The following is a 15,446-nucleotide window of genomic DNA, read 5'->3' on the forward strand; positions in this document are numbered from 1 at the left end:
AAAATTTTAGTAAGACTTTACGGTAGTTTACTGCGGCTGTTAAAAAATCTTAAATACTGAAATTTGTAAATTGCAACTTTTCTTGGTGTAATATATATCAGTTTAAACATGACAATTATTGTTCATAAATATATTGTTAAAGCTCTACCTGAAGAAAACACAAACTAATTAGATACATGTATTAGTTCATACTTTATATGATAAAGCTGATTTTTTAAACTGAAATCAGTTTTCTCATACACACCCCTCCCCAATAAACATAGTGGATGAAGAAAGAACAAAATAAGACAGTAAAGGGCATGAAACTTGATTCTGTGAAAATGTTTAATTACTGTAGTGTTAGGAGCTAACATTATGAAACTGCAGTATTAAAGAAACAGCAACGACGCAATGAGCTTAAGCCAGTAATATTCTCACTCATTAAAATTCCTATATATCTATTTTAGTTCTTCAACATTGTCACCATCAGTACACAATTATTTCTAAGCCTGAAGATTCATGAATCTTTAAAGGGAGCTTTCTACCACCCTGAACCTTTTTTTTCATTTATCTCCCACATACTTTTAAAAATTACAAGCAAAAAATGTGGCACAAAGTGTTAATGACCTTTCCATACTTAAGATAAATGACATTCTAAAAAGTTTGGTTGTGATAAGACTATGGCTAGCCAATCGTAACTTCAGAATTCTTGTGTGACATCATAAGACCGCCCTAGAGCACTTTTTCTCCTACACCTACTTCAATTGTTCTCATAAGTCTGGTAACAGAGTCAGAAAACTTTCCAACTAAACACCGATAAGACTTCATACAACTCACAATACTCTATATTGTAATCATCACAACAGCCAAGGTAAGAAATAGATTTCACTGATTTTGATAATTCTTGTTTTCTATAATTCAAAGTTACTGAACTTTTTCAAAAGTTAATCATGTTTTGTAAATTTCAGCTCCAAGTTAAATAAAATGTTTTGATATGACAAAAACCTTAATTTCTAAATAAATGCATATCCATTTGGTGACAGTAAGAGTAAGACTTAACTTTGAAATAATATGGGTCACATCATCTTTGACCTTGGTTATTGGTTTATCATTTTAATTTGACTTTCATTTTCATTGTGCTTTTCAAAAGTGAATTTCTGCCAACTAAAATATCTTTCAATTATGTTACCATATTTGGTGGTAATGGAGATTTATTTCTTCAAGCAAAAACAATGGCTTCATCTCGTTATCTGTCACTCTGCTGAGAAACAGGGTAGGACTGGGCTTCCAGTTACATCTGTGATACTATCAGCAGTCGTGTGACTGTACAACATGCACACTGCTGGCATGACTATCCTAATACCATCATTATCATTCTTTACAGTAAATATTTCATAGAATTTTTAAAACAAACTACTCTTAAAATGCATCTGGAGACCTTTTCCCTCTCTATAAAGTCCACTCAACTTTTAACAAACACTTCTAAAAAGAATTCCAAGATTTAATAAATTCAGTGACTTACATGAAATCCAATACTGTATCATAAATAACAAGCTTGGAAATTTTAAAACACCCATCAAAAACACATGTAAAATTATTTGTAAAGTTAGAGAACACCAATTCGGCACTTTTTAAAAATAAAGAGACGTTATTTTGGCAGAATATTCCTAAATATCTGATTAGGTGAATATGATAAAAATGTTTATTCTGCCTATTAATGAATATACTGTTATCAAGTTACTACTGTCCCTGGTTTCTCATTATCCTCTCCTGCATTTAGAAGGGGGGCGATGAGAGAGAAGGAAATTTTTTAAATGCCCAGAAATGAAGATGATACAATAAATTTTAGAACTTCTGTTTGAATTCCACTTACTCTTGATGTTACAATCCTCAGTTTAATATATGAAATATGTCTTCATTCTTAAATCTCTACTAGTCAGGACATAAAGAGTACTAGATTGATTTTATCTCATTTTTATTTTCATATGTATGTCAAAATAAAATTTATCTCTGGAATTCTAAGTTCCTATGACAAATGTTAACTCTATTGCTTTTTTACAGAAAAGAACTTTGCAATTCCACAAGCAGCTTTCTCTAAGACATGCAAAAACATTTCCAATTTTTGCCTACCACTAAGGCACTGTAACTTCCTCTCAGTATCTTTAGATTCATAAAATGTTTTTCCTTTGATATCACATAAAAGTCACTTGATGCAGGTGTTTTATGCACATATTCATGCATTTTTACTCAAATACCTAACAAATTACATTCTCACACTTCAAATGGGATATTCACGAATTCTTTTATGGTACCAGAATTTCACTACATCACATATTGCTCAAGAAGTTGATAATTTCTAGGAAGAGCACAAATTTTGCTATTAAAATTATCCTTAGGTAAATAATGTATATGGGCTAATAAAAATTACAGTTACAGTGACAGTTGTTCAAATTTCAAACATAAATACCCTAGTGCCAGCCATTATGTCCCAACTAGTTTATCTCTATCTTAAAGTGAAATTTAAGTGTTACCTTTGTTTATGAAGACAGGAGGTTTAAAATTAAGTGTAAAAAAAAAAGAGTCAGATGAAATAAAATGGAAGAAATATAAAGGATGTTTAAGAAAAATTGATTGTTTTAAAAACATGTGAAAGGCTAAAGTACTTGTTTGACTCAGAGAAATTAGTCACTATCATTTCCTAAAACTCAACTATGAGAATTATTTTAACAGCATTTTAGTGGACATTAAGGAAAATAATATTACAGAAAAAAAAACTATTTGGTTACATATTTTTATTTATTGTTTCTTAATCTAATTAATTGGAGATAAAATAGTTGTATAAACAAAATATCTCTATAAATAAAATGTGTATAAAAGAATAAAAATTTTAATGTACATTATGTAATAAATTATGTAATGCATTAGATTATGTAATATACTAAATTTTTAAGTAAAAATTAAATGTAAAGATTAGATTAACTCTCTAAGACTGTATGTTTATTACCAGTCCTAGAAATAAAGAGAGCCCATTAAAACTTCCTTTCTTTATTTCTGAACACTCTTCTAAATGTACTGGTATATACAAAAATTTCATTTGATCCTCTTAACTCCCTATATGTTTGATACTGCACCTCTATTTTATAATTTAGGAAACAGATGCAAAAAGGTGAATTGCAAGGTCACGGAGCTAGGAAATGGTGGTGCCTTGGCCGGAGCCAAGATTTTAGAACTCTAAACCACATGCACATCACATCCACTGATCAGCATGTCTTAAAAATACATCTTGACATTGGCAAAGCAAAATAAACTGAAAGTCCTCAAATACTGTTAACAGTACCCTAAATGCAAAGTTAGAGGGCACAAACCTCATTTAAATTCAAAACCACTCCATTTTATTTAAAGCTAATTACACATGGGGTGTTATATCCTTAATAACCTATATAATATTCTCCTGATCACTTTTAAAAACAGGGATATAAGAAAGTTATAGATATCCTTTGTTATTAAGCAATAAACCATGGAAGGCAAAACTCCAAATAACTGCACAGGCTTTAAAAAACAATATAACACACCACAATCAATGTTTCCTTTTATTTAATTTGTTTCATTCCTAAAATATTCATGCCTTTGATCTATTTAGCCTTGAAGCCTAAAATCTAGGTTAATTTCTCAAAACTTTTCACAAAAACGACACTTTTGTGCTTTATTCCAGTTCCAATATTAAATCCTTACCTCAATTTCATTTCTGGCCTCCTCACATTCTACCATTTAAAATATTCCACCCCCTTTATTTTAAAGTGCTTGAACAGAGAAATCTTACTTTGCTATTTATGCTATGAAAATGACTTTCATCTAAATTGTGAATTAACGGTGTTGATCAGAGTAGCAAAGGAATAAACCTAAAGGTTAAAAATCAAGAAAATCTTTTTAAATTACAATTACCTAAATCAGATAATAGTCTTTTGAACACTTCTAGAAATTGTTCCTCAATGTTCTTACCCTACATATTTCTGAAGCATATATTACCAAATAAACACAGTAGAGTAAAGCTTGGGCCTACAGCTCCACCCCAGTATACTCATTGTCAACTGAGGACCTCTAGTGATTTTTAAAATGTACTCCACCTTCAGGTCTTTCAAAAAAAAAAAAAAAAAAAAAAAAAGACCATTTCACTTACATTAGTGGGGGTTTATATAACTAGCATTCATTTTTCCTTAGAACTCCCCCCCCCCCGCACTCCCTTCCCACGTCTTTTCCCCAAAAAGAAGAATCTGAAGTCTGAACTACTACAGGGTTAAAAAGAATACTTTAATTGTGAATGAATTAATTTTAACATAATAATGAGGACAATCCTACAGACAAAACAGCAACAGCAATGTGACAATTTCAAAGAGAAAATCTCTCTATGCTATTGTTTAATGAATTTTCCTCAAAGCAGAGCTTTATAGCAAAGAAACCATTTCCTTATGGAGTCAACTTAGGGGCTAAGAATATATTGATGTTTATATTTACACAACTCTTTTCATAACCAGGCAGAAGCAGCATGAGGCTTCTTTCAAATAGCCAGCCAGTGTGGACCAACAAAGTTCTGGAAAGTTGCTGCCACAAAGTAACTTCAAATAGAACTTCCAAGTTTAATATTAGGCAATCTCAAAAGGAAAATTATTCTACCAAACTGAACTACTGGATGCCAACAGATTAACAATAAACCTATGATGAATTGTCCTAATTCAACAAGCCACAAACCATGCATATGCAATCACTTCTAGGTATCTGTGAAAATGACAGTGAACAGTAAGAAAAAATAAAACTCCAAAATAATCTTAATATACATAGGTCCTGTACACTCAAATCTATAGAGAATTCTAATCTTCTGAACCAATTAAGTGGAAAAAAATTATAAAAACTATCTGTTGGACTGTAGTATTAGAAGCGTATTATTTGAATTTACTAGGAAAATATGCCCCCCATTTACTGAAAGAATGTTAGCAGCTAACAAAAAAAAAAAAAAAAAAAGCAAAATTCTGAATTCCATAAAGAATCTCAGGAATTTATGGTTTCAGCAGACAAAGTACCCCCAAAAAACTGAAGTTCAGAAAATTATGCAAAGCACTGAAAGTACTTAAATTATAGGTGAGGATTGCTGCTCACCATATATTACATTGTTAAGGTTTCCATTTCCTAGCAAGTCATAAAGCACACCACCAAAAAATTTCCAAAGTCTACTGAGACTGAGGTTTGTTTTGTACAAGAATGCATCTGATATTACATTAAGAAACAGGACTCACTACAAAGTGAGGGCCTTTGTGGAAGCTGATATAGTATCTTCTACCCAAAAGGTTGCCTACCATGGTACTGTCTTAGTTGAAAGCTTGAGTTCCCTGTAGTTTGTCTCTTTCGTTCCTCCATTTCAAAAAACAGAATATGATCTTGAACTTGACAGTATCTACTTCCCAATTTTACTTTTTTTGAGCAAATGACGAAAAGTGGACAACGAAAGACTTTATAAATCCTACAAAGAAAAGTATTCTTCCCATTCCTCCCAAAATTAAAATCATCATAGATCCCATAGTATACAAAATACTGTGTGGGTACTTTTCTGCCTCTATAACACGTAACTCCAGAGACAGGAATATGGCATTTCTACAACCAGACCCCTATCAAAGACTCTTTCATATTTTCCATATTCTGATTCTACAGCCTGGGTGATGAATTAACTTTTAAGGTGTCCTTACTCCTCCTGTCCCACACAACTAATCTATTTATTTCCTTTAAAAGGGGAGGTAGGACTAATTTCTATCTCCATCACTGTTGGTGCCAGATACAAGTTCAAAACCTCCCAATACAATCTATTTATGATTGTCCTAAAAGAATGCTCTATTACCATCAGATAAAATGAATATTAAGTGAAACTACTGTTTCGAGGCTTTCCATCAAATATTACCCTATTAATAGCTTGCCTCTAAGGAATGGAGGAGAGAAAAACACTGTAGGAGTTTACAACTCCTACAATAGGATGTTTCGAGTGCAAAAAAAGAATGATAAACACCTGACAACCGTGACATAAATTATGATGTAGTGAAGGTCACAGACAACTCCAAAGATAGGATTGTGCTGTTACAACACACAGCTTTTCAATTCTCAACATATGACAAGAAGACCCATCTTATATGGATGAATTCTGGCTTAATTATTATCCTTCAGATTTTGGAAGTTCAGTAGAATAAAGACGCAACACATTTCAGAGTTTACACTGTAAAATAAATTGGGCCCAATAAATTGAAAGCATGCAACTAACATTTCAGCATGCAAAGCAGATTTGTTTTTGGTTTTAGCATAAGATTATAAAGTGGCTATAAATCAGTTTAGAATAATAACATATTTCTAAATTTGACACAAAACAACACTATTTTGGGTTATTGCTCAATTTGTTTCCAGGAACAAACTATCCTTTCTCAGTAATAGTTGGCTGCTGACGTATCATGAGATCATCTTTAAAGTATATTCCTCATACTTTCATCAGTAGAGAGTTCATCACCCTAGGGTACGCCTCTCTTCATATTTCACAAACACCAAATACCCGTCTGTACAAAGCCTCCTTCAGGTTAATGTTAATATTAACAACAATTTATCTAAACTATAATCCTCTAAGCCTCATTTCCCTCATCTGTAATAGAAACTTGAGAAGAATATTGGAGATTATGTGTTCAACTATCAAATTCTGTTATTCTAACTGGTTAATCTGTTAGTCCCAGCACTATCTTTGATCATTAACAATTTTCTAAAACTATGAAAGTAAATCATAAGAATCCCTTATTCAGCTTCACTGATTTATTCAAATAGTAACAACTACGTAGTACATACTAGAACGCAAAAGAAATATGTAGAGTTCCTTATACTCATGAACTAGAAGTCTACCTGGGGACAAGATCATGTGAATCAAAATTATAGCACAGCCTGATAGCTCTCCTGACGTATGTAACACTAAAGCCCCACTGAAAACCACAGAGGTGATAACCAATTTTACCTTAATGAGTAATGGAAAGTTTCATTAGGAAGTGATATTTAAACTGGCCCTTAAGGATCAACTGAAGTTTGCCTGGCAAAGAATCAAAGGTAGAGCGGGGGAGGTGGAGGGTGGACATTCCAGGCAGAGCCAGAACAACATGTGCAAAAGACAGAATCAAAAAAGGCAATGAAGTATTTATGGAAAGGTGACATGTTTCATGTGACTGAAGTCCCACTCATCAAAGTGTCAGGGTAGGGAATGACTCTTGCATATATGCTTCACGATGAACAACTAGCCAGCTTCCTCCTTTTCCACATTTTTTCTCAAAGTAATTTTAAAAATCAGAACTTTTAGACTTACATGCATAAAAATTTAAGTTCTAATAGGAATGACCACTGTTAGTTCTTACTCCTTTCTTATTTTGTTATACATTCTCACACAAACAACTGTCAAATACATAAAAGAATGAATAATGGGGATCTTCCCCACATTTAACCAATAGTATAAATTCATTATATCTATAATATACAAATATAAGCAGAAAAAAACTTAAAGGATCCATTTTCTTAAAGAACAAAATTAAAAAGGCTTTATTTCTACAGTAATTTATCTGAGGAATTCAAACAAAAGTAATTAAATAAACACATGTAAGCTGCCATCTGCCAAGTAGAAGGGGTGTTATAAGTTAACAGCCACTTGTGTTGGACAATGAAGAATATATGCTACAGACATACATATGCTAGGGAAACACAAGTTGTTACCAACTCTTTAAGAGAATGAAGTTTGATGTTAAGTTAGCTGTTTGGATCTCCTCATTACAGATCAATACTAGGAAGGGGGCCAGAGTCTCCAGCCAAATGAAAGCTCAGTCTAGTAGATAATTCAAACCTAATAGAGCCAAACTGAGGTACTGAAACTACAGAATCTAACAACCATTTGCCACATGGTTTCTTTATAAACCTAAATGCCTAGTTCTCACTGATCATGCCTGAAGGACATCTTCCCTCTCCCATTCTTTCAGTTCTCCTCTCCTCTGCTCTTTTCACCACTAGTCTCTCCAGAAATGGAACTGACCATTTGAGTTGGGCTTTCATGGAATGTGCAGAGATTAAGGAGAAAATGAAATCTGGATGCTGGGCCAAGTGGTAATAGCTCGATCAACAATGATATCAACAAATGTAAAGAGCGATTACCTCTGGGTAGTTAATTATGGGTTTTCTTAATTCCACTTCTAATTTTTATTTCAAAATTTATATAGAAATATCCTACTGACAACAAAACATCCCCAAATCTTGGTAACTATTATCTCTGGATGCTTAATTTAGTTAATTTCTAATCTCTAATTTTTCTACAATAATGCATTGTTTTATTTTGTTTCACTTATTAATTACCACAAATAATTAATTAGGCAGAATAACTTATAGGAGCTCTGAAAGAAAGTAAATGAAAACCACCGCTCTTGAGTACAGGTCATTTCAAAATAGGAACCGTCTGTGGTACACAGTGAGATAATAATTTTTTAAAAGATTGATTTATTTTAAAGAGAGGGAGAGAGAGAGAGCATGCATGCATGCACGTAGAGGGGAGGGGCAGAGGGAGAGAGAAACTTAAGCAGATTCCATGCTGAGCTCGGAGCCTGATGGGGGGACTGAATCTCATGACCCTGAGGATCACGACCTGAGCTGAAACCAAGAGTCAGACACTTAACTGACTACGCCACTGAGGAGTCCCAAGATAATGATAATTTTATTACTATGCTTTCTGAGCCTGTCAGTCTTCAGTACTTAATATCCAGTCTTGTTAAAATGTTACTCAAAATAGCATATTCTACAAAGTTATAAAATCATAAAAAGGAATGACAAACATCTGAATCTATAGTTCTGGTAAAATACTTCTCATTTAACTTTTATTTTGGACTAAAATCAACATCTGGAAAATAATTTCTTACATGCATTTGTTTTTATGAGATTTTCTCTGAAGCTATTAATACACTAATGTTCACAACAATTACGCTCACAGAGAAATAGTCTTTATGAAACTATATGTGATAACTTTTGCTCAAGGGAATAGTCCAAACTGAGCTGCACCCTAAACCAAACTTCTAATCATTCTGAGAGGAGGAGGCAAAGACTGAAGTTCTTACACTCCCAACACAAGACAAGTAAGACATCATGGTGACCCTCACCAAAAAAGACTACAGAGATTGATGTCATAAATACTAATAATTTGAGGAAGATGAATTAATACAAATTTGAGTTTTTACGTGTTCAGAGAATAGGTTACACACGTGATCCTAATCCATTTGCTATTTTTTACATTCCAGGCTACCCAAAAGAAGAGACTGACTGAGCTCACATTTGGCTGCCAGCTTTTTACTTTTCACCATTTAAAACTTGAGACTTCCTGCTTTCCTGGGGTCATGGATAAAGTCCAATACCTCACTCGCTCTGCTATAAGAAGAGCTTCAACCATTGAAATGCCTCAACATGCACGTCAAAATCTACAGAACCTATTTGTAAATTTCTGTCTCATTTTAATATGTCTCTTGTTGATCTGCATCATTGTGATGCTCCTCTGAAGTTCTGCTGCGATCTCCAGTGATGCAACTGTCACCGTCAGCTTAAAATCTGTCATCCCATGAAGAGGGGAAAACACTATAGAACAGGCCACTTCCTAAACAGAAGAATTTCTTTGTGAAAAGGTCAAGATTCAGAACAAAACAAATTGTGAGCAAATGTATTCAACTGCAGGATCTTGTAAACATGAAAAGAGCTTTATTTTCAAAAATTAACTTCAAAATGACTATCAGTGTGCATAATGTAACTGCTGAATTCCTCAATAGAGCTTGTAAGTTTCTATCCCAAATCTTTTCTGAGGATGAAGTAGGGGTTTAGTTTTGAAACTGCACTGCTAGCCAGTTCACTTCACATATAAAGCATTAGCTTCACTATTTGGGGTAAATATAACTTATATTGTACTGTAAAAGCCTCTGTGATGTTTATTAAGCATTTATCAGGTCTTCACCAAGTACCAAAATAATCATTCAAATGAAGTCATCATTTGAAATAGCCTGCTGACTCCTCACATCTGTTATCTTTATCATCATTCAGAACTCTTTGTAGTAACTCTCATAACCTACATTTTAAAACAGAAACTATTCTTTCCCTGTACTACACTAACATTTTTTTTAAAGTTTAAGTAAGGCCATACTCTTACATAAATAAAATTTCTCTTAACTTTTTCAAAGAATTACACAATTCTAGTATATGAAGGTAAACCATAAATTCGTTCTCTGTAGTACATTATGATCAGCAGACAAGAACTATTGGTTAATTTAACAGTTGACAGTATGATTAGCCATAATTACTAATACACTAATAGAACAGTGTCTAGCCTAACATAAGGCACTGTAGTTGATCATCTAAGTATGCAACTTAGATGTCTTTGAAATCATGAAAAGACTTTAGAATGATTTTATAGATTGTCTTCTATTCTTAACGTCATCCTCAATAGAGGCAAGGAGAAGAATTTCAAAAAGAATAAAAGTAAAATATATTCTTTCATGCATTAAAAAAATAATTAAATGTGGGGTTCTCCAAAATTAATTCTTTGCTCACGTTCTGACATGAACTTTTTGTCCTATGGTTTTTAACAGGATATAGCTATTTTCTGTAATCTGTCAACCAAATGGTCAACACTTATTTGGTAGGCCATTCTACCATGCTAAATTATAAACTCAGCGATGTTAATCTACAATTATTTTCTGGCTGAATACATTTTCAATTTCCCCTCTGATCACTTAAAAATATCTTCCAACTCATAAGAGAAGTAAAACTTGGTACTGGAAAATACATTCACTAAAATTTGTTAATTTAACTTGATTCAGTTTAGAATTAGGTCCAAAGTGATTTATACCTATACTGCATAATCCAATAATTTAAACTTCAAGACATATTACCAATATAAAAATTACTAAAAGAGTAGAGAACACATAATTTACTGTATGACTTGCTAAAATGTGGTTACTGAAAGAATTTGAAAAGTCAGTACTGACCTTGGTTTATAGCACAAGTGCGGCTAACAGATTAATAAAGGAGACATTGCTTTAAATTTTTCTGGGTACCTGACAGGTACTGGAGATGGGGAGGGGGATGGTTTGGATTCATTAGTATCTGAGGAACAGGGGGAAAAGGATCTCATACTGACAGGGAAATTTCAGCAAAGCCTCATCTACGGGTTGGAGAACCCTAATATCAACTAGAAAGCTTATAAATAATAAGCAATACCATTCACATCACTGGCATCCGTAATTACTTGTGAAAAAAGTAACCAAGTTCTATAATTAGCTGCACTGATGTTAATAAGTAGAAAACTTGAAATGCTAAATTCTATTCCTTTCCTTGTATTGTTCATTATTACAACATCAACATCAAACTATAAAATGTGAAGTTATGGGGTTTCTCCCTAAGTACAATAGAAATAAGTAAGTTTTTTGTTTTTCATTCTGACTTTAATAGAAATTAAAACCTTTTTCTCGAGGATTACAGAATACTGTAACTCAGATTACAATGTAGAACAAAAGCCTATTCTTTAAATGGAACTTATTTATTCTGTTTATCATGATATGTAAAGAGTAAGATATAATAAAACAGTGTATTTAAAATTTTTAAATACCAAATGTTCTTTCTACTGTAGAACAAATTTAATCTTAATTTACAGGGTACTAAAAATGAACTAATTTTTAAATGTTTACTTTTGCCTTTTATATTTTAGTTGGTTCAAAATGTTTATTTAATGCAAATCACCTATATTAAAAAGAACCTTCTTGAACTCAGTGAAATCGCTCTTTAATACAACTCATGATTGATATGACCATAAAACAAACATTATAAGCAGTTTTACTTTTGTAGATTGTTTTCAGTGACTTTTCTCAAAATAAGATCAGGATTTCCTCATACAGACACAAGAGGGCAGACCTACATAAAATAATGAATTTTCTACTATTTAGACTTTATTTCTCCTTTGATTATTTTTTAGTCTTCTGGCAAAGTGAGAAAATTATAAGTTTTAAAAAAATATTTGCTCTTCTGCTAAGTAATAGCACAACTTTAAGATTTATAAAATTATATGCCAATATTATGTAGTAACTTTGAACAGTTAAAAAAAAGTCAAACACATTACTAATTTATTAAAGCACGTATACAAAAACCAATTATATGCTTTTTAGCTACTGAGTGAATGTGTCATAATGTCATATCCTATCTATTTAGGGTGTCACAGGGTTCACATCTTTCAGTGCACAGTTACATCTTCTTAAACAGTAAAAACAAAAACCAAAATGGTACAAAAATAAGAAAACTTTCTTTTCAGAGTATGTAATAGAATACATAAAACACTCTCACGTTAAAAATAAAACTTTTTCATTCTTTGATCATGTTAAACAAAAACCAAGTCATTTAAGTCATTTTATCAAATTTTTATTTACATTTTTGATTTATATAAATTTTTCAGCAAAATATGCTGAAATCATTAGGTGCTAATATTTTGGCTGATCAAGCCCCATCAGGATTTAAATGGAGTACAAAATTTTATCTTCCTTTTTTTAACATGATTGCAACCCAGAACTTAGTAACATCCTATGGAATGTAAGAGAAAAGGAGATAAACGATGCACTGTGAGCTCACAGGAATCCAACAGATATTGCTGTGTGTAGAGTTATACACCTTCCATTCGCTTCCCCCCGTTCCCCCACCTCCCAGAAAGAAATAGAAGAGGGACATGGTAAGGGATACATTCTTTCCAAAGAGAAGACCAGACTCTGTTGTTTTGTCTTTCTCTTCTGTCATAGTCCTTGTAGGGTCAGAGAGCTTTTGGGGAGGGTGGGAGGAGAGGGGTGACAGAACAAAGACCCAAAGACAGTTTGCACATGGAGCTCTATATTCTAACCACCTGAAGGCATTCACAAAGGAAAACATTTCAGAATGCACTACCTGCACTCTAGCTGAGTTAGTAGGAAATCATGGGACTCAGGGCACAGCAAGAGCATGAGACCGTGAGGCTGATTCAATGACTATTCCTAAGAAGAGCAAAACTTCCACATTACAATATTAACCTTTGGAGGGAGAAATGCAGGGAAAGAAACTGTGCAGATCAAATGAGACAAAACACTCTTGACAGCTACAAAGTTCTATATAAATCTATGGTGGTGTTAGACTATGACTCTCCATCAAAGTCCTTTCCTTAGTTGTAAAAAGAGAGATTTCTTTCACGGTGAGAGTTTAGGAGTTGTGCTTGAAAATCATACACATTCTCACAATTTATCAGATGGGCTGATCCTTATTAGGGTTCTTCCCTTTATGTAAAATATAGACTAAAAAGAAATAAATTCTTTAAAGTTTTTTACGGAACAACGAAGATGAGAACTTTTATAATAAAAGCAGCACTTGGAGGCTCCAATTAAGAATTGTTTTCTGCAATAGTCCAAGAAGGTAATGAGAAAAGAAGTGATCATTTAAACATGGCAACTGAAGTGTCTTAAGTTTTCTTTACCTAGTTTCATCTTTCTACTACAACACTTAGGAACACTACAAAGAGCAATCCCAAATACAGTTCATCAAAAAGCAGAACATCCCAGGGTGTGTGCAAATGTTGTCCTCTAGTAGCCTTCTTCCTCTACCATGTACTAGGGAGAAGATTTAAAAATAAGTTTGGCTCTACAGTGCACCTCCAAGCTTCCTATCCTCTTTGCATTGCTTCAAGCTGGGAAAAACTTCAAAGCAGAGGGTTTTCCAAGCAGAATGAAAGAAGTAAATTACTACTTATTCCTTTAAATTCATCCAATTTTCTCAGTTACCTTTCTATCACACCTACTTCAGGTTGGAGTAGTATTTCCTCAGCACCCAATGGACGACTACAATTCCGTGCAAAAAAACCAACTGGAGAAATAACTGCCTGATCCCTGTTCTCGTATAATCACAAAGCATTTGAGAACTAAAATAAAACAGTATTTTAAAAATTAGGTTTCTGGGGTGCCTGGGTGGCTCAGTCAGTTAAAGCATCTGCCTTCAGCTCAGGTCATGATCTCAGGGGATAGAGCCCCGCATTGAGCTCTGCTCAGTGGGGAGTCTGCTTCTCCCTCTTACTCTCCCTCTGTGCTTTCTCTCTTAAATAAATAAAATCTTTTTAAAAAAAATTATAAAAATTAGGTTTCCTATCTTTCAATCACTTGAACTGATATATCACAAGTGTGGTTAAGTTGCTCTTTTCTGATTTGTAATTCAAACATCATAATAATGCTTCTTTTTGGTTATGTGGTTTTTATACATAATCAAGACTGCTCAGTACTGTGCCCAAAACAAGAATAAGGAAGGCACACGGAATATGTTAAGGACTGCCATGTGAATGTAGCACATTCAGTTGTGTGTATGTTTGGGACTCAGGTTTGTGAGGTTTCTAGATAAGTGATCTCTTTATCCTTTCATAGGATATATTCCCTTAATCTTTACTACTTTTTATTAGTAGCAGTAATGAATACTAATTTTAAATGTTTTCTCTAAGGATAATTTTACAATTTCTGATAGAATTAATTAGTTTCAGAAAATTCTGGTAATAAAAAATGGATGATAGGATTTACAAAAAATTTTACAGATAATTGCTTTCCCAGTTAAAATGAGCTGTGGAAATTATCTTGGAATAGAAAACATTTCCAGATCAAGAAGTACACATTTACATGTTACTGTAGGGGATACACACTTTTATTTATATGTGCTATTTTATAAAGTGCTTCCCTCAAACTGATTAATAAATCTTTTTTCTTAAGATTATATTTACTTGACAGAGAAAGGGAGAGTGAGCGAGTGCACAAAGAGGGGGAGTTGGCAGGCAGAGGGAGAGAGAAGCAGGCTCCCCACTGAGCAGGGAACCCAATGCGGGCTAGATCCCAGAAGCCTGGGATCATGACCTGAGCCAAAGCAGATGCTTAACCGACTGAGCCACCCAGGTGCCCCTGATACTCAAATTAATCTTTTTTAAATAAGCACATCTGTGCTTATAAACCTAAATACATTTCAAACATCACCAAAACTTTAAAAATGACTTTAGTTCCACCTTCTCATTTCATAGATGAAGAAATGAGAAGACATGCAGATGGCCAACAAACACATAAAAAGGTACTCAACATCATATCAGGGAAATGCAAATCAAAACCACAATGAGCTACCACCTCACACCTGTTAGAAGGGTCATTATCAAAAAGACAAGAGATAACAAGTATTGGCAAGGATGTAGAGAAAAGACAACCCTTGTGCACTATAGGTAGGAATGTAAATTGGTGCAGCCACTATGGAAAACAGTATGAGGAGTTCCTCAAAAATTAAAAATACTACTACCATAGGGTCCAGCAGTTCCCCTTCTGGGTATTTACCTAAAAGAAATGTAAACACTAACCCAAAAAGATATA

The 15,446-nt window shown here is 33.4% G+C and overlaps 2 protein-coding genes across 2 annotated transcripts in view; one reads left to right on the forward strand and one right to left on the reverse strand.

The window, feature by feature from the left end:
• Positions 1-15,446, reverse strand: part of CEP85L (centrosomal protein 85 like) — a 160,267-nt gene that overhangs the window by 90,201 nt on the left and 54,620 nt on the right.
• PLN (phospholamban) lies at positions 746-11,508 on the forward strand. The gene is made up of 2 exons (XM_002918496.4): positions 746-850; positions 9,312-11,508. Exon 2 carries the CDS (start codon positions 9,408-9,410, stop codon positions 9,564-9,566), a length of 159 nt encoding a protein of 52 aa, XP_002918542.1. The 5' UTR covers positions 746-850; positions 9,312-9,407; the 3' UTR covers positions 9,567-11,508.

This window comes from Ailuropoda melanoleuca, chromosome 10 (genome assembly GCF_002007445.2).
Source record: "Ailuropoda melanoleuca isolate Jingjing chromosome 10, ASM200744v2, whole genome shotgun sequence".
Classification (NCBI taxonomy): domain Eukaryota; kingdom Metazoa; phylum Chordata; class Mammalia; order Carnivora; family Ursidae; genus Ailuropoda; species Ailuropoda melanoleuca.